Source organism: Camelus bactrianus, chromosome 7, assembly GCF_048773025.1.
Source record: "Camelus bactrianus isolate YW-2024 breed Bactrian camel chromosome 7, ASM4877302v1, whole genome shotgun sequence".
In the NCBI taxonomy this organism is placed as follows: Eukaryota; Metazoa; Chordata; class Mammalia; order Artiodactyla; family Camelidae; genus Camelus; species Camelus bactrianus.
Window position 1 is genome coordinate 74994761 of NC_133545.1, and position 25313 is coordinate 75020073.

At 36.9% G+C, this 25313-nt stretch overlaps 1 protein-coding gene across 1 annotated transcript in view; it reads right to left on the reverse strand.

Annotated features, from left to right (window-relative positions):
* RELN (reelin) overlaps positions 1–25313 on the reverse strand; it is a 444588-nt gene that overhangs the window by 133419 nt on the left and 285856 nt on the right. Inside the window, exons 12-20 of the mRNA XM_010946673.3 lie at positions 23610–23761; positions 17621–17733; positions 16394–16602; positions 15510–15638; positions 14426–14535; positions 12578–12644; positions 8322–8555; positions 7494–7655; positions 3022–3258 (exon numbers count right to left, since the gene is read on the reverse strand). Of these exons, the coding sequence (XP_010944975.2) occupies positions 3022–3258; positions 7494–7655; positions 8322–8555; positions 12578–12644; positions 14426–14535; positions 15510–15638; positions 16394–16602; positions 17621–17733; positions 23610–23761 (1413 nt within the window). The remainder of the gene's footprint in view (positions 1–3021; positions 3259–7493; positions 7656–8321; positions 8556–12577; positions 12645–14425; positions 14536–15509; positions 15639–16393; positions 16603–17620; positions 17734–23609; positions 23762–25313) is intronic.

Below are 25313 nucleotides of genomic sequence, written 5' to 3' on the forward strand. Positions count from 1 at the left end.
CTTGGTAGTATCACTAATAGTATTAGTCAAATAATCCTCAATAAACCTCAATTAAAGTAATTCCCTTAGTGATCTTAAACTATATGGAAGAGGTTTTAAAGACAATTTTTAGAACATAAAGCAGACAGAGGTTTGGATATCAGACACTACGTCTGGAAGAAAGGAAAATACTACAAATAATTAAAAGCAACTCATTTCCCCATGGAAAACGTGCTCTAAGATGACACACTGTAAAGTGATTTATAGCATATTGACTGTAGTTCTTCTAATGAAAAAGCAATTGTCCAAGTTTTCCCTGGAGAACACTCTCAGTAACAACAATCCATGCTCATGGAAAGTCATGAGCTAGAAAATGAGAACCAAATGAACTCACAGCTGGGAAAAGCCAACGATAATTAATTTAACACCAGCCATTTGTAGAGAACATGTATACATTTCAAAATTTCCCTTGAGAGAAACAAGGTCACTGAAGGGCAGAGGCCACATATTTGAACATGTTCAAAGAATTTTTATTTAATAAGATAATATGCACCAAAGGTTTTACATTAAAAAAAAAACTTGTTTTAGGTCTAGGAAGTTATGATAAATAGTTGGTCAATATCATCATTTGAATTTCAGTATTGTAGTAAGTGTTTCTGAAAAACATTGCTAAAGTGAGTTCACGTTGAATTTGGACCGTATATTCCTCAAGAGCAGCAGAAAGAAAATGGTGTCATTAAAAGGGGCTTTATTCTGATTCATTGGCTAAGAAAATGGGAACAGTTTGAGATCTTCCATGTTTCGTTTTAATGAGCAGAGAGCATTTTTCATGTCCTTATTAAAGTGAATAACGTATCTCTCTAGTCTCATTATCACCACCAGCGTATACTCTCTGTTGTTTTATAACCAAGACAACTCCTTTTTGTTTCAGAGAAGATCAGAAAGTCAAATCTGATTGCTCACATGTGCTTGTTAATAAAACTCCCATGGTGCTGCTCAAGGTGCCCATGGGGATTGCACAATTATTTATATTTTCTTATAGTTTTCTATAATTATTGTGATTGTACTTTCACAGAGTAAATGTATCTCCACCAATTAAAGCAGTGGTGGGTTAAGAATATTCATCAGACTTCTGTGAAAGGATATTGTTCTTAGAGTTTTGATCAAAGCACAGAAATTAAACTGCTGTTATCATGCATTCAACCCAAGTGTTAAATTAAAATGCTCAGCAACTTTGGAGTTTATCTGAGCAGATGTTAACTATTTATGAAAAAATAAACACGATACAGGACTTGCATTCATGATACGATTCTTTGTTGTACTCAAAGTGCTGGAAAGAATAACTGCTACATGAACTTCGGGGATATAATTTACGGTACATGACCAGTTTGGATTATTGTTAACTCAGGTCAACTGAAAATTTCAGAATCATAAAATTCCAAAATCTCATTTTGCTTTACATCTTTGTATCTTATTTGCTTCACTCCTTTATTTTCTTTGAAGACTCCGGGAGTAAGAAAGAACATGCATAAATATGAGCATTTGAGGCTATCAACTTGGAAACACACAATATAACCTTTCATACTCTGTCATATAGAAATTTCACTCTATCCAGTCGACAGTGGTGCTCGCAACAAAAGTGATCAGCTGTACTTCTGTTCCATTAGCTGTCATTTTGATGCTAGAATTTTAGCCTGCTGTGTGTGAGATGTGACTGTCCATGCACAATTCCCATCAAAGGTAATTTTCTGTGCAATGATGTGTAAAATTTACCTCTAATTATGATAAGGTCACTGATGGGTCATTTATGATATGCTCTCTGGAGACAATTGCAGAGAATAGCTTTTGGCAAGATTCATCTGGAGAAATTAAATTGGTCTGACCGTGACTCAATAGAAAGTGAAAGTCTCTTAGAAAATTATTCCTCAATCATGCTTAAAGTTCTAAGGAACCCAGAGAGGGGCAGCATGCACAGTGGTGAAGGCTGTGGGTTTTGAAATTACACAGAGCTGACTTTTAATCTGGGATCATTGGGCCTAGAAAGTCCTACATGATCTGGCCTCCTGCATATCTCTTGGCTTCCATTTTTAACATTCGCTCCCTCCTTACCTAGGCTCCAGCACCAATGGCCCCTTTCCTGGTTTTTGAACATGCCATGGGAACAACCCATCACTCTCACTTTGGAAGTCTTGGCACCACCAAGTTTCCTGCAGTTGAATGCTCTTCCTTCAGTCTTCATGTGCCTGAAGCTTCCCATTCTTCCACTTTTCAATCAGTGAAACGCACCATATCCACTCTCTGAACTATCTGAACAGCCTCCTCCTCCCTATCTAAAGTTGCCACCTCCTGACTCTAGTTAATCACAATTGTGTCATCCTACTGATATTCTTGAAGTCCTTATCATAGTCTTAAATTTTTTACTTCTTAATGTATAATTAAGTTTGCATATGACCATAGGGAGAAAAAAAAAGTCTAAGAATGAAAGGTATCTTGACTAGGAGAGCCTACAATCTTGAAACCCCACTGATGTCAACTATACAAGTCACTGGTCCAATACTGCTTGATAAAATGGATTAAAAACGAGATCTTAGTTAAAAAAATCAGGGATGGAAAAACTTCTTGGGCTTTATGTAAGAGCATGAAAATAAAACTACTCATGAGCAATTTTATTAAAATCGTCATTAGAATGATTTCACTTTGCACTGTGATAATGGCGGGGCCTCCACGAAGGAAGACTATGTTAGTTGCTTCAGTTATTAACACTTTTTGAAGAGGGTTTTAATATGTATTGGGGGGAGTATTTGAGATTAGTAAATATGGTGAAATTTTATATGCATTTAAATCTATCAGTATTTTATTTTCAGTCCTCCTTCCCAAGATAACTTACTTATAGACATAATAATGACTTTTTAAATGGTCCACATTCAATAAATATTTGTCAACAAATGACTAAGTGTTGGATGTACTAGAAGATCATCCTTGGGTTCCAATCCTTAATGCAAATTGTAACAGCAACAACAAGAACAAAGATAAAATCCTTACCAAAGGGTCCAGTCATGGCCACAGTATGGCTGAACATTTCCAAGGTAGAATCCCAGAGATTGAGTGACTTCCACAAGATTGGTAAAGTCAAGACTAATGCTGTTGAAAAGTACGGATGTCATGATAATCTCATCAATGGCCCATACATCCTCTCCCTGGGAAGAGTGATATGGTTGCCACCATCTGAACTGAATCCCAAACTGTCTTGCATCATCTGGTAATTCTACAGAGATTATTCTAAAGGAGAAAACAGAAGTAAAAATTCAGATTACTTTGATTATCTTAAAATGTAAACATTTATAGCAGGATCGTTTTTTTCTGCAGTATCATATTAAAAAATTAATTCTTCCATTATGACAAACATTCTCGAGGTTTTCAATTTCCTGTCTGACTCCAACAAAGTCTTTTCAACACATCCAAAAATGTGACTTTGCTTTCATTCAGCTGCTGTTAGAAAAGCAAACTCAATAAAACATAGTTGTCAACATGGCAGGATTTGCCTAAAGCCTGGTAAAGGATCTCGGGCAGCTTGTTACACATATCATAGTTTTGGGCTGGTTGGAACCATGGCACTTCCTCATTCCCATGAGTTTAGCATAGTGTGCGAGGTCACTTGCTGTGTCATGGTGGCTATGACAACAATCTGACAAATGAGGAAGAAAATTAAGAATAATATCTAATTTCCAGGAGCAATCATTGTACATAGCAGCAGGAACCGTACATTAATTGCCACTGCAATAACATCTGCTTGAAAGTTCCATAAATCACAGCACCATGCTGCTCACATCCATACACAAGGTGAGATGTGAAGCAAATGGCAAATGGAACATTTATCTCCATCAGTGCACAATTAAACACCAGGAGAGGTGTTTGCAGTAAACGCACACTGAAGGGACTGAATCTTTTTCCTAGTGAGTAAAGAAAAACTCTCTAAGACGAGATGACCAGTAGGATAACTTAGAAACAAATTATTTCAAAACTTCAATGTCTAAGACTGGATTTACTGAGAAATTAGATTGATTTTCCTATTTGTATTATGTTCACCTTTAGTCATTGCACAAAGAAATGTTAAATCACATCTTGAAAATGTAATTTTTTACATACTGAAAGTTATTAAAAATAAACTCTATTTTCTCTTTAAATAATTTTTATATGAAAATATGAGTTGGAATAACATGACTACCGACACTGATTATACAAACAGTAAAAAACTGGTAGGACTTTTTGCAATGTGAGAAAACACACTTTTTCAACTATGAAAAATCAATGTTCAAATATAGAAATAGAAATTTAAAAACATTTCATAAACTAGAAAGACACAGCAATACTATATTTATGGTTTTCAAATATTTTCCACAATTTGTGCTGATTATCTTTACCAATGTGAATTTATTAAAAGAAAAGAGTCAAATTCAGTTAACTGAGGTACTTTAGTAATTTTCACTTTATTTTTCTAAATATTTATTTGTTTATTAAATAATTAAATAGTACATTACTCATATTAACATATTAAGTATATAATGAAATAAAAAATAAAACTATAGTCAAATTGGCTCAACAATGAAAACATGCATTAATTTAATAATTTACTTAGCATTATGTTACTAGGAAATTATAATTTTCTTTTATATTAATAGTTTTAAAAGCAGTTATTATTCTCTCTGATGAAAATAAATATAATTTTTAAAAATAACGACTGAGAAGACTTTGCTGGGCAACTTTAACGGAAAACAAAGTGTGTGATAACAGTAATTGAAGTGATCACTATTTTCCCCAGCAGAGAGATGTTACGACTGTGGGTCTGTAATCAGACTCCCAGGTTAAAGTCCCCATTTGACCCCTAATGGTTGATAACTTTGCCACTGCAGGGAAGATATTTAACTTCGATGTGCCTCAGCATCTCCACCTGCAAAACTGGGATAATACTACCCTTCCAGCAAAGTCAGAGACTTTTTCTGTTTCTCACTTGTGTTGTAGCACCTACGTGAGTATCTGACACATAAAAAGGACTTAATAAATTCTTGCAGCATGAATGAAGAACATATCAGTATACCCTGAAAGAGATTCCAATACAGAGGCACAAGGAGGTTAGATGGTCTCTCATAGGCAGTTTTTAAGTGACAATGCCAGGCTATGGATCTAGTGAGCATGGCTCTAGAGTTTGTGTTCTTGACCTCTGCGTTACACCCCGGGGTGCAGTGAGAGTCTCTGCTTTTCCCACGCTATGCATATCACAGTGGCTGGTCAGAATAGCTATGGAACCATTTGGGCAGAACAGTCCTAGATGAGAACCCAGGGACTCAGGTTGACTTTTTGTCTCAATCTTCTTTTTTTGGATAGTTACTAAGCTCATGGATTTCTTCTCATCAAATACAGTCATCAAGTGAAAAATAAAGTACAATTAGACTTCATAATAATTTTAGAATAAAAAACAAGCCCTATAATTAAGAAAAATCTAGAATAATTTTAATCTCACCAGCAATATAAAGTTTTACATTAAGAAAAATACCAATTAGTTTATGATACATTCTAGTCAGTTAGAATTAAAAGATTAACTTAGGTATATTTATAGACATTAATTATTATAAATAACAAGTATATAGAATTCTTTCATTGAGTGATTCACAGGTAAGCAAAATATTAGAAATCAGCTAGGAATAACAGTACTTAGCCAACTAGCATATTTAATTTATGGCTCACACTTCATTTTCGAACAACCATCGCAGAAAGGAACAATATAGAATTCACAGCAATTAAGAGCAGCAATTTATACTGAAGAAAACACAGCAAATGGCTAAAGGCATCAAGATATAATTAACTGTCCTATGGAGAGTTTACATGGTTGGTATTATTTAGCATATAAAATATAATTTAGTGTCTAGGATATATCAAATTCTACTTTTGCCGTGTCACCTTTTATTAATATTTATAAGAGAGAGGGAGGAAGGAAGAGTCTCTTGGACAGAGGCAATATATATAAAATGAAAGAAATCTTAGTGTCACTACCAAGTTGTCCTTTTAAAAAAATCTCCACTCTGATCTTAATCTTTCAAGCTGTACACATACCTAATGCTGAAAAGCCACCTTGATTCTTCTTAGAAGAAAAATGTTGCTGTCAAATCACAGGCAAGATTAAGTGCACCTTTGCAATAGCACATTAAATGTGTAATTATTTTTCATACCAACAAAAATTAATTAAATTTCATGATATAGACTGATTACTAAATTTTGAAGCTGTCCATCCTTGTTAGAAAAATTGTGTTTTGGGCCAATTTAAATTAGAACAATGATTTTTTTCATGTTTTCATCATTATTATTATCAGCTTGATTTTTTCTTAATTTTCCTTTACTACTTACCATGGAGAGTCTATGAAACGTTACCCTAGGTTTCATACGTCTCTACCAAGTGAGAAAGTTGAGTTTAGCCTCATATTTACCCATACAGGGAAAAGACTCAACGCATCTGGTGCATTCTTACATTTTATAACATAGAATATTTATCACTCATAATAGTTAACTATTATCTCTGTCATATGCTACTTCATTTTCTAATGAAAATAAAAGTTCTCATCTATTTGCAAATACTTAAATATAAGTATAGCCCTAGGCAAAAATTTAAAGTATATAAAGTTTATCATCAGTGCCCCTGTCTTTTTGCCATGATGCTACGGCAAACATCCGTGTCCACAGTGTTACCTCCTCTAGTGGTATTTTAACTTCCCCATCCTCCTCTTCTCTTGCTATTTTAAAGGAATTTCAGTGAGCAGATCAGTAAGCATTCTAGGAAAGAAGAGGATTCTTTGGACGCTTCCGAAAATCATAAATGATGATTAACAACCTCCCAACACTGAAGGATGGCCCTGCTTCCAGTAAAACTTAAATCTCACAATCGTGACAATAGATTATGAAATACATAAGCCAAAGGAAAAAAGAAGTGGCCTGAAGAAAGGGCTTTAAATGTAGCCTCACACTCCGTCTTTGCCAGGGACTCTATAAATGCTAGAAAAATTTCTTTGTACTCAATAGTTAATTATATTTTATGAAAATTTAAAAAATATCCTGGCTATCAGATTGTATGAGTTATTATCTCATGAAATTTGTTGTAATATATTATTATATATTGCTAACAAATATTTGTCAATAGCATTGATAATTTAGTACTATATTAAAATCATATCTAATAGTTTGCACTACAGTTGAACAAGGAAAATAGTATTAACTATTTTTCTCTTTCCAAAGCATCAAAATATTTCCCTTAGATGCACATTTCAGAATATGAGAAAAAATTAATTCAAATTATTAAAGTCAGTAGGACAAATGGATTAGAAGAATGTAGCTTCCTAGTTTTTCATTGCAAGATGCATTAATCTTTGTCCTCATTGGAAAAGTATCTGGACTCATACCACTTGAATGATGATTTCCCCAGGAAGGAGATATCACCCTATCCATTTTCCAAATGCTTTCCAACATACCTGGGCTCATGATAGTTGAGATATGAATAATGCTCCAAGAGTTTCCACGTTATCCCATTATCATAAGAATAATGCAATAAAACACCTTCCCCAGGCTGGTCAGGGGCTCTGCATGTGCTCAGAACAGACTTGCTCCCCAGTCTCAACGTGAACTGCAGAAACCTAGACATGAATTATCTATAATTAGTGTGCATAAACATTTTTAATCATAACATTCATTTTAGCTTTTAAAGAATTTTGAACAAATTTAAATACCCAAAAGCTGTAGGTTTCTATTCATCTCTCTTCATAAAATGTAAGTAATTTCAATGTGAGATGTATGAGTATGTGTAGAAGATGAGGTCATTGCACGTGTTTTATAGATAGATATATCTATACAAGTACAACTATGTTTATGCTTTTTTGTGTACTACGTACTTGTGTACATACACTTAAAATGCCAATCATCCTTTTGCTGAATTATTTATTAGGTACTGGGGGAAGGGAAGATGTAAAGTAAATCTAATCAGCCTCAGCAAGCTGTCAAATAAATAAAACCACATAAATAATTAATTAGTCCTTGGCTTAAGAACAGTTTTGATGCTAACATTTCATATTTTAAAAAAAATCTAGTCAGTAGTTAGTATCTTAAAGTCATTAGTGAGACTTGTAATTCATTAAAAATTAGGGCAAGTTAACCTATATAAACAATAAACTTCCTCTCATCCTGGTTAAAAATTGGAAAATATATGTATTAGCAAAAAAGAAAAAAACCCAGAAAATTAATATATCTGAATTTGATCATTGTTATCTGGTTTCTGTATGTATTTCCAGCATGCTGTAACTCACCTGGATTGTGAGCTGTCAAGGAAAGATGTAATTAGCTGACGCCTCCCATCTTTGTTGAAAACCAGGGCCTTACCACTGGCCAAGACACCACAGCCAAAGCTGACTTCAGCACCACGGATAGAGTAAAAGTTATGGTAAGAGGAGAGCCTGGAACTGCCAAAGCTTTCAGAAATAAACATGGGGAATGTCTGGGATGCCATCTCACAAGCTGGGCCGGAAAATCCAGGATCACATCTGAAAGAGAAACCAAGAAATTAAATCTTAAACTGTTGGTCCCTTCAGAGATTCCTGAACATACTTCGCGGAGGAGGATGTCCAGAGGCCAGGATTTGACTGAATGGTAAACAAGTCTCATTAGCCTTTGGAGAATACTGAGTCTAAGACTGGATATGGGAGAATTGACTGTAAATATTCCAGAAGAATACAATCTTTGCACAGTCCTGCTGTAAAAAGCTTATGATTAAAACAATAATTCAGTACTCACCTTCAACCAATGCCAGTAATTCATCTGCAAATGCACCAGCATTCGTGCATATTTCCAACTTAAAATTTTTGTAAAAGGTATATATTATATGCATACAATTTTATTCATTATAATTTTCATTAAGTTTGTAAAAGAAACAGCATAAATAAATACTTCTATAAGATTGTATTTCCATAAGATCCCTAGAACAAACATAAACATATATGTTATGTTTTTGACAGTAATTATTGGAAATATTTGGAAAAGATGGGAACATAAATCTATCTTTATTTCCAACTAGATTGGAACTGTGAAGAGAATGCATACACCCTTGACCTAGATAGATGTCCTTAGCAGAACTGTGTTGTCTCTCAGTGGAATCCCACATTAGCAATGCTTCAAGAAAAAGAGAAAAGAAAAGAAAAAAACCCATGCACCACACACAACCACCTGCGTGCAGCCATGTAAGAATGTGCTGTATTTATGTTAGCTGACTAGAATACATATGGAGCTCCGTCAGTGAGAAAACTCACCAGAGGTGACTTAATAATTGAATATCAGAAACTTCTTATATTTTAAGGAATCTACTCATCAGGAATTAGCTTCAAATTCTTTATTTTTACTGCACCATTTCTTTCTCACTATGTTTACTATGTTGCCCATTATAAAATTAAACTGGTGTCTTTCTGGTGGGGTGGCAGGGTTCTCATGTAAGCATTCAAAACTTCTTAAAATCTGAAATAAGCCTTTTACAAAGTAAGTGTACCACTGAAGTGATCTTTTGGCACAACTCGTGAGGCTACTTCTTTAGCATTAGTGCTGAAACTGGGAACTATGCTGGCCTCACAGAGGGTCCATGGAGTGTGTGAATGTCCTGAAATCAAATGCCAATTTTTATGTGTATTGGGTATTCTTGGGGAGGTTCATAGTCATCAACATATTATTGAAGAGCCTGCACCCTAAAAAGCCAAGAACTACTGTTGCATGAAGTTGAGGATGTCTTGGCATTAGGGATGGGAGTGGGAATGGAAACCAATATTTACGGAGCATGTAAATAAGCCTCAAACAGTTAGCTTCTTTCACATGTCATCCCCTTGACTTAGTCAGACTCTGAATAGCCAAGCAGTTTCTAAAAAGGATAAAAAAATCAGCTAAAGAGGACAGATTTTAACATTGGGAAACAATATGGTTTACCATGGCCACCAACTGGAATTAGTGTCCCAAACAAGACTATTTATTGCCAGAGTGCTTTTCAGGGCAAATGCATATCTGTTTATTAAATGTGTCTTCTTCAGACTAGTGACTGAGGGAAACGCGATCATTTAGAGAAGACTCACAATGGAGTCAGTTCACATTTTGAAAATGTACTTTTAATCAAAAGGTAAACAATTGGGACAGAATGCTTGGTAAGGATTCCACTCATAAATATTTGTACCTTTTAGCCTTTGTATTGCAACAAAACAGTGCGCTGGCAAACACTGGCGATTTCAGGAATGACGTGAATGGCTCTTTGGACTCCAAATCTGTCCCCTACTGGTTCAACTACCCACTCTTATATGTATCTGTAGAATTATGGTCACCCGGTACATCAGGGAGAAAGGCTCCATTGTTAAGACACAAGAATGACGCTTGTGCAGGAAAGTTTCTGATATTCTCTGTCCTTCTCATGAGCATCTCTAATAGAAATGAGCTTATCAGGATAAAAAGTTGTCAGTTTAGAAACCAGGCAAGAAAGTATTAGAAAGCAGGAGGGGTGGAATCCTGGTAGCAAATAATAGTAGAAACTAAGGGAGCAATGTAGGGAGAAAAACAGCTGCAGAGGCCCAAATTCAAGGGTCTGTTTAAAGGAACTAAGTGGTAGTGAATATGAATTACTTTCCTGTGGAATTTTGCTCAAACTGGACACGGCACATATTGCTGGAAGAGGAGGCAGGGGCCAAACATTTAGCCCAGTCACAAAGGAACAAGGCCAATGAATATTACATAAAACATTGTCAGAAATAGGTAAAAAACTAAAGTTCCAACTGGTGACACTATTTTGCAAAGCCTCAGAAGGAGGAAAAGGTTATTATTATTCAGGGTAATGTATAGTGTCAAAAAAACCCAGATGCCCAAAGGCATAAAACTGCCATTCGGATTTCTGTTTGCAGCCATCAGAGGGGACACAGATGGTTGCCTTAACTAAACCACTTAATGCTAACAGAGATCATGTACACAGAAGAATGAAGCAGGAAGTACAACTACTGTAATTACAGGTAGGGCTTTTAGAACTAGCACTTTCTATTTTTATTAATAAATGTAGCTGTCACTTTGGATAATTTGTTTTCAAAACTTTTCAGGACAACTTCAGGAATTACAAAAATGTCTGGTTTCTTTGGGTTAACCTTATTTAAAAAGCACTAAGTAACAGGATGACCCGGTTACAGATAATGAATGAATGAAGATAACACCTTGAGGAAAACACGAGCTGATGTTTCATAGATCTAATGAGTCAGTGTTTCTGGTTGGGAGCTGGTAGTTTTATTAAAAAGTATAGACATACTTACTCAGTTTTGAGATATGAATAGGAACTTTTCATTTCTTTACATACATATAAAACATGTGCATTGTGCACGGTGGTTTTTTTGTTAATTAAAATCATTGAAATATAGTTAAAAAGTTAACCTGAGGCTCAAGATGGCAGAGTGAGAGGACTTGGAGCTCACCTCCGCTCACAAACACATCAAAAATACATCTATATGTGGAACAATTCTCATGGAAAACTAACTGGAAACTGGCAGAAGAACTCCTGTACAACCAAGGTTGCAAGAAAGATTGTCATGTAACTGGGTAGGATGGAAAAAAAGTCATTGAGTTGGGACACGTACCCCTGGGAGGGGTCTAAGGAAAAGAAGGACCTCATACGTATAATTTCCAAATGATCAGGTTCAAAGCCCTTGAATGGTCTTCCCATTAATTAATTATTTAACTGGGTAATTAATTAATTACTCTTTTTTGTTTGGAGGACAAGAAGACACAGACTAGACGATGTGTTGTTGAAAACTTATCTATATAACAAAGACTGTAGTTTTAGGAATTCTCAGGTTATTTTATAATTAAATATTATACGGGAATGACAATAAATATGAATATCTATTCTTGCTATAAATATAACAATGCTCTGGTGGTCACTAGATACTATACTATTACATTATTTACGTGTAATTTCATACTTTATGTTCAATGTCATTATTATTTAAAATTCTTTATACATTAGTTTGAAGACCCAAATGATTTCCAAAAGTGAGCAAGATTGCGAAGTTGTATCTAAAGGTGATGAATTTTCTCACCAAATCTGCTAAATTAGACCCACTCCAGTTTCCTTTAGCATTGGGTTTATGGGTCATTACTGATTTTTATAATTCATTTACAAACCATGCCAGGAATTAAAATATGACTCATGAACGCTGTAAGTTTATAGGAAAATATTGTATTGAAGAATGTAACTCCAGACAGAAAAGGCAGTCATCAAGGCTATGAAGAATTCAGACTGGTTCACAAATTTACACGAAGTATGCTACATTTGCTCACAATTTACCCTAAAAGAAAATTTATTTACTAATCAACTTCCACTTACAAAGTAAATTTAATATTCTATTACACTGAAATTCCATTTGGAATATGCTACTCTTGGTCTTGAAAAGATCTCAAAAGTCTAAATAGGAAATTAAAACAAATTAACATGACCTATGGTTTCAGTACACAAAGTACATGTCAAAAAAAAGAAGGACAAATATTACTTAAAAATGCTTACTTGCAACCATGTCGAGTGCACTGTCCTCTGCCAGAACAGAATTTGAGACACGATGGACCAATATAAACTGCAGGGGAAGAGAGAGCATGTGAAAGACGGCACAGTCCCTGGGAAGGCCAAGAACACCACCAGCGCATGGAACAAGTGCGGGAAGCAATCCTCATGAATCTCGCTTCTTGGATGGGTGTTGTGCACAGGAGCCCAGGTGACATATGGAGTGCTGAGTGACAAGCTAAGGGCTTACCTATGAATCTGCCAGAACTGTTTTAACTTAAATAATCCTTTCAAGATTGTAATCTTTCACAGCTAAGAAGGCAGGAACCTACGATTTGGGTTCCTTAATGCAGTCTCTTCAGCTAAAGTGATTTCAGGCAGAATATTAGTGCTTTTGTCTTAGACTTTCTACAAAGTTTATATTCTTTAGCTAGAAGTAAAAAAATTCTGCAAAGGATCAATTTGACATATCACTAAATGGATAGGCTATAATTTAAAAACTGTTTCTCTGAGGAAAATCTGTAACATTGCAGATGATTATTATACGTATTTCTAAGTTTTAATCCATCCTTCCTGAGGTGGGGAGTTAAAATCTGTGGTTGAGCACAAAGTCTTCCCACAATCCAGAGGCACATACTTACTCCTCAGAGCTAATTAACGGGTATAGCAATTCAAATGATATGCAAAATAATGGAAAAATTCCATTTTAACAAATTCACCTTTATATGTTTTTGCAAATACACTATGTTTATGTCTGTATGTTTACACCCATAGAACTCATGCGGTCTGCAAAGCCTAGGCCTTTTATCGGTCTTCTTTAAATGTGGATTGTTGAAAAAAATTTACATTGGCTCATCAGCAAAATACCTTGCCTGAAGTCATTCCTGAGTTTCAAGGTGAAACTTCTTGAATTAATTGTGTATCATTTTTTAAATTTTTCAAAAACAACAAAAAGATTGTTAACAGATGGAAAGTCAGCATTAAACAATGGTGTAGGCTTTTCCTACTTTATGAAATCTACACGAGTCAGTGGCTATACCAAATTCGCTTACGTATTGATAGTTTGTCCTCTCCCCACTTCAACTTACTTGTAGTATAACCCTTCAGTCAAATTTACATACTCTCTGAAAATAAGAAATCTATGACTCCACCTGTAATTATAGTTATAAAAAACCAGAGCTGGCTATTAATAACAAATACAAGAAATTTACAGCCATGCACTCCAACAGCTTAAAATATCTCCTCTCATGTGTACTTGTCATAAGTGATATTGGCTTTGAAGTTATGCAAAGACTTATCAACACTTCACTGAAAAAATTAAAGATAACATAGGATATTTTATATTTCTAAAATTTCCTTTTATACTGCTTTCTGAAAAGGAGGTAGAAATGTCACTTCGTAAGTTTCATTTTATAGATGATGTTTCCTCATGTGTGGTGTCTGCATCTACACGGGAAGCACTCCAGATGTTGTACTAGTCACTAAGAGAAGAATGGGTCTTATTTTAAAACATGCAGTGTGGTAAGTATTTATGTTAATTTTGTATAAAACATTCAAGGGAAATGTTAGGATATCCCTTGTCATCAACTGTGAATTTGGGTTTCAGGGCTTTATGCATTTTAAAATTATGTATGTTGAAACATTCTAGCATCTAATATTGCTGACTCCGCTGTCTTTTTTTTTCTGATTGTGCATCCCTGGGCTTCTAACGGAATGCAAAGGCGAAAGGGAAGAAAGGGTGTTTAATGAATCGTGAGACCATGACTTAGACATGTGATTAAGTCTGTGCTGACGAACAAAAGCACAGGAAGACTCTGCATCAATGGCATGTGATTATGACAGGCATAAACTAACCATTATCAATTGCCCACATGTTTCCAAGGATTGGTCCTGTTTGTCTCCAGCGGATTCTGGTGTCCCGGGTTAGTGCTGCGTTAGGAAGGGGAATTGTTATTCGGTTCCACCTGCAAGAAATTTAGCACAAAACAGCTTCACAACCATGTTTGTATCTTTGGAATCTACTTTACATGCTTTTGATGTTCTAGACTCTGTACGCTTGAGATAGCACTAAAGTTTGGCAATAATCTCTTTAAATTCACCTGTGGAGTTTGTTTAAAGTTTTAAAACAGATACGTAACTTCTAGAAACATCCATATCACACAAGAGTATCTTTATAGCAAATGATATTTATTTGGTTTTCAGACATTCTTTTTAGAAATTTTTACATCAATACTCAGACCTTGGATATTATTCTATGATAAGCATCCGTGATGAGATAGGGTGCTAATTGGTATTGATTACTTCTTATTTTTTGCTATCCTCTAGTCCTGCGCACATTTTAAGACAGGCTAGGAAAGAAAATAATTCTCAGCTTAATCTTGCGTTCTTGGAAATATATTTACTATTTATCTAGTGCTTATTATGTAAGGTGGCAACTATTTCACATAGTCATCTTTAATTCTCTAAACAGCCTTTAAAGGGGTGTATCATTGTCCTTAATTTATGTGGAAAGAAGTGGGAAGTTAGAGGGAGTGAATATCGTTCCACGAGTAGATCCCAGAACTAGGATTTGAACCGAGGTTTAATCCCAAAGCTTACCTTTCTTCTGCTTCTCTATGCTGCATCTTTCCATAAGTAAGAATTTTGGCAAATAAGCCTTTTGGCAATAACCACAGGATTACTATATAGAATTTAAATTTATGTAATCCAAAATATTAGAGCCAAGTACATAAAGAATGAATTACCCTATAAATTGTGATCTTGCATCAGATTTACCAAATTATTGTCTTTTTTTTTAATGAGATCACTCCTAAATCAGCTAAAAAATAGCAGGCAGCTTCTTTATGTATTATGTCAAAAACACTAGACTCAGGTTTACTCATTGATTCTGCATCTGCAACATGGATACAAATGTCTTGCTGTCTTAGAATTTACTCACCCACTGTAGTTTTCAGAGGAGTAGATTGTGCTGTGGGGGAGGTGGGGTCCAGCACAGATCTCAGGCAAACATTCAGTGTGGAGCAGGGACCAGGAACGCCCATGGTTGGTAGAAAACTCTAAGCTGACACTGATGACATCAGAACCAGCACAACAGAAAAAGGGGCAAAGATAACAAAATGAAGAGAGTCATCTCTGGCTAAGTACATTAAACATCTGCAGAACTAGTGTAAAACACTTTAAGGAGCTGTTTCCAAAATGATTGTCTTCCCCTCCGCTGGAGTCTGACCGGCCTTCAAAGGGCAAGCAGTTAAATTACTGCTATAGAAACAAACTATGCTTTAAAGACAACAAACGGTAACTTGAGTTTGTGCTCCTGAATTTGATAGATGGCCAAGTAATTACCATGTCTCACACTGCCACTTCATCCTGTGAATGTGAGACTGCCGAAATTCTTAGAAAGGACAAGAGCAACACTTCAGCAAGTGAAACCGAGAAGTCACAGCTCCTGAAGTGCTAATTGATTTCCATGCCTATTATCAGGGGGTCACGAACCAACATGAGGTCAAGTTTTTTTTCAGTTATTTGTTTTTTCTTCTCTCTCAGCAATCTGTCGGAATGGATGGCTGCCACAGCACGGACAAACAGCTCTGACACCTCTGAGCCCAAGCTCTTAGAATGAAGTCACGTCTACTGAAAATCTAATGGTACTCTGCATTTTAACTGAACAAAAATTTTTTTTCGGGGGGGGAGTGTATATTTTATTAATGGCGATTTTATTAAAAATCCGGCTGAAAACCTACTGAGAGGTTGCTCTGATTCAACAGCCAAGTCCACGTGTTCATTGTTAATGAGTCCACACACGCACAGAATACAGCTTCCTACCTGTTTCCGGGTTGATGTATTCCACATCCCAGATTAATGGAAAACTGTATCATGTGAGACATTGTAGAAGGGAGAACAGGTAAGATGTGGAAAAAATCTACAGCCCAGACATTCCTATTATGTCCTTGATGGTTCTTTTGCCTGAGACAAAATTTGGTGGCAGGAGTCTGAAGGTCAGGATTGATGACTACAGAAACCAAAGATGGAACCTTCAAAACAAAGGAAACCAAAATCATTCATAATCTTCCCTATGTGAGACGGTGTGAATTCTCCTAGATTCAGTCTTGCAATTACTATGTACACAACTGCCATTTATTAAGCACCAAGCAATATCCTGGGTATTCCATTTGTTATTTCATGTAGAAAATGCTACCCTCAGGAGGCATTCATTTCAGTCACTCAGAACTCCTCCTTTGGAGACACTTGGAACTCTCTGTGTGTGACTGATCAGGCCCTCTCTACCTGGAGGTAAACTGCTGTCAGGTCTTCAAAAGTTATCAATGCATATGCTTTATCTACCTCAGCACAAGACAAAGGTAACTTCACATTTACATCTGTCATCAGTCCTCTCTTATTTGTATAATATGAATGGTTTGCCAAACTAGGTGTGCTGAAAATAGGACTCTAAGCAGAAAGAGCCAGAGCCCATGAGTTAATCCTCATTGCTTACATAACTGATGTGGTCTGAGGCACGCAAATGGCCAGAGCAGGTCTAACCCTTCCTAGTCACCTCTGGAAAGGTGGTCCACTAGGAAATTCCAAATGATATAACTTGGGTGACCCTAGCATGTGGAGTGTGCTGGATACCTTCTTTGATTTTTCCCTTTTTTTTTTTTCTGTCAGGGGAGAGGTACTGTGGATTGAACCCAGAACCTTGTGCATGCTAAGCACATATTCCACCACTGAGCCATACCCTCCCCGCCCCGCTGCTGTCCCCTATCTTAACCTTGCTGTGTTTATCTCCTGTCTTCCTACCTGAAGCTACCTGCCTTACTGTCTATGATGGACTACCATTCATTCTTCCTGATAAAATCTCATTTTTTTTAATATCAGGAAAAAAATAAATGCCAAAATGTTCAAGTCACTTTTAAAGAAATGAGGCAACTTCCTTGGCTGTCAGAAGAGAGATTCATCCTCTGCATCTAGCACGGTCTTCATGGTTTGGACCTGAATTTGTCTAGGGAGGTCTGGAGCAGGGCCATCTGACGCACAGATTGGCATGTGTACCTTATATGAGGAATAGGAAAGAGTATCCAGGGCAACGTGCTCTTTTCTTCCTTCAGTCTTTGCATACAGGATGATGTCATTTTCATGAGAATCTCCAGGGTCACACATTCCTCCTGCACAACAAATTTTAAGTGTTAGTAACCAACCTGCATCCATAAATATGCCAAAGACAGTGTTAAATTTCAGAATAAAAAATAATTATAAAACCCAGATGTCAGTTAAGAATGACCCTAAACAAAGGTAACCCGACCCAAAGATAGAATCTATGAAGATAGTTCAGATAGGCCATGCTGAAGATCAAAGACTTGACATTTCTGAAGACCAAAGTAACTGAGATTGCTTGAATAATAGCCTGCAATGAGCTGGGTGACATGTCCATATTTTAACCCACATTAAAGAAATGTGCTCTGTTTTTATAAGCCTTGACTTCCTTATATGTGAGGTCTTTATGGCCAAAGTTCAGAACCTGTTGGCTATGGTTTTAAAAAAAAATGTGGTGACTTACTGAATCAAAGATTTCTGAACTAAGATTATTTAAACTGTTCCGTGTAGCGTCTTTAACATTTTAGCACATACTAGGTATCTGTATTTTAGATGCAGTTTATTTTACATTTTTCATTTTTACTTTTGGTACCTCAGTTGACTGTTGGAAGGTACACAGAGTAGTTTATTCCTTAGCACTACTTTACAATCATATAAAATGACATAACACTAGAATTGAGAGGTAACTAAGATCACCCTGATGATGAGACTGAATAACAGCAAGTACCTGAAAACTAGCTGGTAGAAGAGCCAAGAGTCAATGTTTTCTCTTTTAACCCTTGACCCTCTCTTCCTTTCACTACTGCATTTGGCCAATGATCCTTATTATTGCTGGCTTCTACTTAACCTGGATTTTAAAGGATTACATGTCTAACTAGAAACCTCTCCCCCGCCACCATTATCCTTCACAACAGCACCACCCATAATAGAAGGAGTGTAGACAGGTATGTGGATTTTGGCAAATATTCTATCCCTAAGGTTTAAAATTTATAACATTGACTTCTAATTTTATGATTATCTTTCAAAACACCCCCTCCAGCTCTTAAATCAACTACCATCAATGTTAGTTTTTATCTACAGGCAATTTTTGTGGCTAATACTCTAGGGTGACAGAAAGGCGACCTCCAAACTCTAGAATAAGGTTACTCTCTGAGAGTTAACCTAGTAAAATCAGTAAATAATGCCCAAGACTTGCCGTCTGTATAAATATATAAAGTGTCAATTATTGCAAGTGTCTGGCTTAAACTCAAGGAGGGTAACTGGGGTCAGATCTTGGAGACAGATCACTGAAATGTGATGTTAAGTAAGAAAGCTAGAACCTGACCAGTACAAGAAAGATCATCAGAACAGAAGTAACTTGGATGGTGGTACTTGTGAGATCTGGCATGTTACATCTGTTAGACGTATGTAACTTGGCATACAATAAATATTTACTGAGTTAAGTAATCTGAACTGAGAGTAGAGAAGCCAGGTACTGTGATAAAGTAGACCTCATCCTAAAAGATATTTATTGTTTAAGAGCAACAACCTGTAGAGAAAATCTCCTAATTTTGCATTTGATGTAATTTTTAGCATTTCACTACACACTCCAAGACAATGGTAAATATAGCTAGTAAAGCCATTCTAAATGACAGTCTGGGGTGGGGGGGTAGAACAACATGAAAACTAAATTCTCTTTTTAAAAATGTAACTTTTAAAAACTGAGTATTGAGCCCATATTAAAGGCACACCAAGTAAGGACCCCCCCCCCAAAAGGTGAAAGGTCACAGGCAGTGTGGGTTTAAAGCACTACATCCAGAGACATAGGAACTGAACCTTCAGTTCTCCCTAATTTCATTAATTTGTTCCCTGTAAATCTTCTCTGCTCTCCCAAGATCGGTTCGTGAACTGCACCTGCCTTTCAGAGAGAAGGGGAATCCACGTGGGAGCCTCATCCAGCCCACAATGACAGAAGAAGAAAGTCCAAAAGGAGCTCAGACTTTAAAATGATGACAGACTTTATCTGAAAGATCCCCCTGGGGGCAATTTATCAGTTCTGTGAAGTTTCAGTGACAGCAGCTCCTACAGAAAGATATGGATTCTTCCTCAGCTTCATTGGCTTTGATGTACTGTGGGAAGGTATGACTCCAGGGGTGCTTTGTACAGCAATTAAGGTACAGAAGATTTCGACAGAAACTAGATGGACAGCTAGTTTTAAAATATTTTAAATCCTGTCTTAAGTAGATTTTAAGACACTTAAATTAGGAAAGTGATTCTGTTATTTACTATGCACAGGACATTGGGCCTGAAGGGGAAACAAATCCTGACCTCAAAAAGTTTGTAAGTTAGCAAGGAACTAATACATATGGCTAATATACATGAGAGAAAGATAATCAGCAGTAAACTGTGCTGTGTTGCCATAACTCTGGTCAAAATTCATTGAAAAGAGACACAAGTGGAGGCTAAAAGAGCTGGGCATACAGGAGGTGCTCAGTAAATATTTGTTGAAGGAATAAAAACCAAATGATGTAAATTAGGTAATTTTTGTCTTGTTCACTGCATTCTGGCTCTGAGAACCATGTTGGATACCAGTCCTCGATGAATCTGTGTTGTATAAATGAATGTGTGAATGAAGGAAATAGATCTTGAAGCAAACTTTGAAAGTTGAGCAAAATTTCCAGGAATGGTAGTCACAGCAGACTGACAGGAAGCAAGGGATGAAGCCAGGAAGAACATGTGGGCAGTGTCTGCGAAGAAGGGAGTGTGGTCTGGTCTAGATTAACAATCAACACTGATTTCCCTAAGGCACCATTCTTAGTTCAGGGTTACTTATAAACTGTCTGTCATACCTTAAATCTCCTCCCATAGTGCTTTCTTGTCTATCAGCTCCCAAAGTTTTAAAGTCTTTTCTACAGATCTGGTCTCATCCCACCATTGTCCTGTCCCGTCCTACCCAATCCCACCTGATCTTATCCTAAAATCACCTTTGCTGGATTCTGCTCTCTCCTCAAGATCAGACCCCACTTCTTTTCCTGTGTTTACTGATGAACTTCTTGACGGAGCGGTCCTCTTTCAGTGACACACGTCTCTATTTCTTGTAAGTCCAAGTACTTTGGCTTCCCAGACCCCACACTGTGGGGATTCATGGGTGGGTTCTCTGCTCCAATCTGGTTGGGCTCTGTCTCTGTGGCACCCCCTCCACTGCTGTCATCACCTCCTGAACCACTCCCTTCCCTTCCTCTGTTAGCACAGAACCATGCCTTCCTCCGCGTTCCTTCATGCCCTTTCTCAACATCCTTTGTCTACTTCTTTTCCTTCTACCTACACCTAGGTGAGGGTTCTCCCTGTGGAAGCATCATGTCCTCTGCTTACTCTGCCACCTGCTTGGGAGAACCTAGCAACTCTAGTGGCTCCAGTTACCACCTGTATGACTTTCAAATCTGATTCAGACCCTGAGTAGAATTTCCACTTTCTAGAACCCTCCACCTCAACATACCTACTATCAAAATCTTCCACTTCACACTTTTTCTTTATTATGATTATAATTTTTTGGACATCTCCTATTTCAGGAAATGGCACCATTCTTCCAGTCACCCAGGAGAGAAACCTGCGTCCCCTCCAAGACTGTACTCATAATCCCCAGTCAGCTGGTTTCTTCTCCAGGTGTCTACCTCTGTCCTCCACTTCACATTACTGCCACCATCACTGGTGTAATTCCCTTGTCGCTTGAACCAGTGCAAAAGCCTCCCTGACTTAGGGCTGCCAGATAAAATACACTGCATGAACAACATATATACAAAAAAATATTCATTGTTTATGTGACCTTCAAATTTAAATAAGCCCTCCGCAGCCCTCTGCTAAATTTGGCAGCCCTATCCTACCTGATCTTCTATCCTCTCATTTCTCCACACTGTGCCAGAATTATCTTTCTAAAACAAAGATGAGCATATATCACAGAACTGACAGAAACCATCTAAAACCATGTTTGCCCAGAGTAAGAGACTCCAAATTCCTCAGGATGATATCACAGAAAATCACTACTCTGGCTCCAGCTGACTTTTCTAGTTCCAGCTTATGTCTTTCTGTTCAGCTGTATTGGGAAAATCACCCAGCCCCAAACATGTCATGTACCTTTATAGTTTTCAAAATGCTTTTTCTCAAAATGCTGGCTTAGCTGGAACCTTCAAAGCCCTGTTCCAATGCCATCTCCTTCATGAAACTTTACCCTCATTCCTCCAAGGCAACACGCAGAGCTTCCTCTGCACCCCCAAAATGTCATTCCTTTACAGCCCAACTTGCAATCTGCCTTATAGTTAGATGTTACTTGCAGGCAAGGACTCTGTCCAAGTAACTTTTACACATAAAAAACAAAGATATATTGAGTCTTAAATATTTATTAGACAGTATTTTGAGGGCTTTGCATGTATTAACTCACTGATCAGCAACTCTGTGATTTAGGTCCCATTCTTTTCCCCAGTTGCAGTCTCCATGATACCCTAGCTCAGTGCTCTACTTTCAATAGGGATTCATTATTTTCTATAATCAAATGGGGATGCTTTTATTTGGTATAATGTACTGTGAGTTCATTCAAATGAACATTTTCCTCCTAGTCAATATAATTTTAATTGATTCATTAATAATCTGCTTCGTTCCAGAAAGAATTAAAGATGACTTAATCTCTTATATAAGAGGACAATCTCTTACATAAATGCATTGAATTGAGTTGAGTTACCAAAATTTACCATGAAAAAAATGAAGAATTCAAATATATTTTATCAAAAATGATAAAAAGGGAAAATGAGACTGGCATACTAAAATTTGGGGATGGGGGGCTGGTTCTCAAGGTTTCCTGGTAATCACTCTTAATAAAATGAGAGCCAGTTTGAATTCTATTTATTTAAAGGAAATGAGCTCTGGGTCTTTAAATAAACAAATCATTTCAGAGTGAAGGGGAGGATATCCTTAATGCAGGGAGATTACATTATTATATTTTATATCCACAACTTTCCTGTTATCAAACAGATCATTACTGAAAATGAGGTAGCATCACACGGGCAATGTGTCTGGGAGCAGGAAGCAATCTAAAGGTTACTTCGCCGCTCTGAGCTGCAGGAAGTGAGAAGATGAGAGGAACAGCAGCCAGTACTGGAGCCTAGACTCGGGAGACCTGTTTGTCCTGATGAGCTGACAGCTTCGCTAGTAAGTTCAAAGGTGGACACTGTTTACTTCCTGTCTCACTTCCAGGTGTTGCCTGTGCTTTTAGTCCTTCAACAAGGAAGACATGTGACAGCGACTCACACTTCTGGAATGACATCCAGTGTTAGCATACGTAACTGTGGCTCTTGTGGACTAAAGAGACATGTTGAGAGGGCACACCTTTCAACCCCCTAATTCCTCCTTGGGTATTTTTCTAAGCTTTTAACTGCTCATTTGCTCTGCAATAATCAGAAGAAAAATAACATCTTACAAACACTGTTTTTCCTTCTGTGTTTGTCAACATATTAGAAAGTAGAGAATAATATTAAAGTATTAAGAAGGATGATACACCTGTCTCTTTCTTAGGTTTCCACAACAGAAGAGTTATGGAGTGATGAGATATGAAGACCAAGGACTCATCTTGATTTTGGGGAAGCTGGAAGCTTTGCTCGAAGGAGTTACTCTGTCCTTAGATTCTCTCCCATTGTCTTTTCAGCTGTGACCATTGAGGGAGAGGTAGAAGGAAAGTCTTACTGCGTTTTTGCCTGCAGGCCTGGTCATGGCATAACAGGACTAGTTCTCACACAGGGTGGTTCCAACAGGGCTGGTCTGAGCAGGTGTGAACACCACAGGCTTTTGCTCAACCAGTAGAACTCATGGTTCATGAATTCTCATTTTATATTGTAGAAAACAAATAATCTCACCCCCTCAGGAATAGGTGGCAGCCTAGAATTCACCCTAGGTCAATAAAACTTGTTCAGAATGTACCTACCCATAACAAAGTAAAACCTCAGGTTCCCGTAACCAGTAGTGTCCATGTAGGGAGTGCATATTTTCCTCTCTCCATCTTTGAGGAAGACCATTGATAAGCCGGATTCTATTGTTCCACATTCCGTACCAATGACAGCTCCCAAGATGTCCCACCTTAAAAAAAAATGAGAATCACTAAGAGTCAGAATATTAATTCAAAGCTTTTTAGTGTATAACATTTTATTTTTAATGAGGAACGTTTACTTAGTAATGAACAATTCTGAAACAAAGTGTGGTACTACAGATTTTAGGTAATGAACAAAGTTTTGAACACATTCCATTCACAATTACGGTTTTCCTGTAGAAGGATGAGTTTAATCAATACTGCGTATGGCGTAACTACTACATGACAGCTTTTATTCTCAGTTGAGGTGGGGAGTCTCATTTGAACTAGGGAAACGGGGAACAGTAAAAGACAGTGTCATAACATCACAATGATTGTATGGTGTGTTGCACATTAAAAAATAGAGAATGAAAAATGATATGAGCTGGCAAGAGTCTAGCAAGTTTTCAAAAAGGAGATGGGATTGAAACAGTCAAATAGGTACTCGGATATATAGCAGAGAAAAAAAATCTAATATTTTAAAACTCTTATTTCTCCTTGGTATTTATTTCTGCTCATGTCTAATTTGGCCATTGCTATTCACACAGCTAACCTGCCTATAGAAGGAGGAAACTGGGACACACAGAGGTAAGTGGCTTGCCTAAGGCCAACTGCCGGTTTGGCTCTGAAATTGAGATCTTCTGCTCCTTAGTTTGCTGTTATTTTAGGAATCACAGTTCTAAAGAGGGTACTGTGTCAGGACAATTATGTTGCACTGTTTGAGACCAAGACGTTTAGGAAATGCTTAATTTTTTGTATTTTAACAGATTACATCAATCATTCAAGGAAGGAGAAGCCGCTCTAAATAGTAGCGGGCCACTGTAAATACCAGGAACCTCTCTCGACTCATACAAGAAAATTTCAACCTGGTTCATTGGTCTTTTACCTGCTCCATTTATCCCAATTAAGCCACTCAGCCTACTGATCCACAAAGCAAGTTAAGGTTATAAATGATGCATATGATGCCTCCTTTTAGGCATCCATCTGCTTTAGAGTATTTTTAAAATGAAAAATTAAATTGGAAAAGATGGAATTGTCATGGACTAAAAGAATGTTTTTTTCAATTGAGAAATGAGAGCCGTAGTCTTTTTCTCTTAATTACTAGCTGTAAATGAGTAAAGCGTCTAGATTCATCTAAGTGACTTATTTTCATGACTTCCACCACAGAGAAAGCCCTGTGAAGTGTGATTTAGACTGTACACTTCTTTTTAATCTTTATTTTAAAGTCCAACATATTCTGTTTTACCCTACATTAGTCTTTATTTTTCCCGTTCTCACTGTTGGAAGATAACAAAAGTGAAGTTATTTTCTTTAGAAACCCAAATATTTACAAGCAAAGGAAACAGGAAGTTTAGTCCGCTTTGAAGAGAAAAAGGCAGGGAGAAATCTGAAAATCATTTTGTGAAAGTCTCATTGCTTTAAATAAATTATCTTGCATTTATTAAAAATTCAGTAGGAGCTTGTAACACAAGCTCGTTCTTTCATGAATTTGTATAAACACTGGCTCGAGCTTAGTTGGAGGCAAAGTATCCTTGAGGGGATCCCAGAGCTCCAGCACCGACT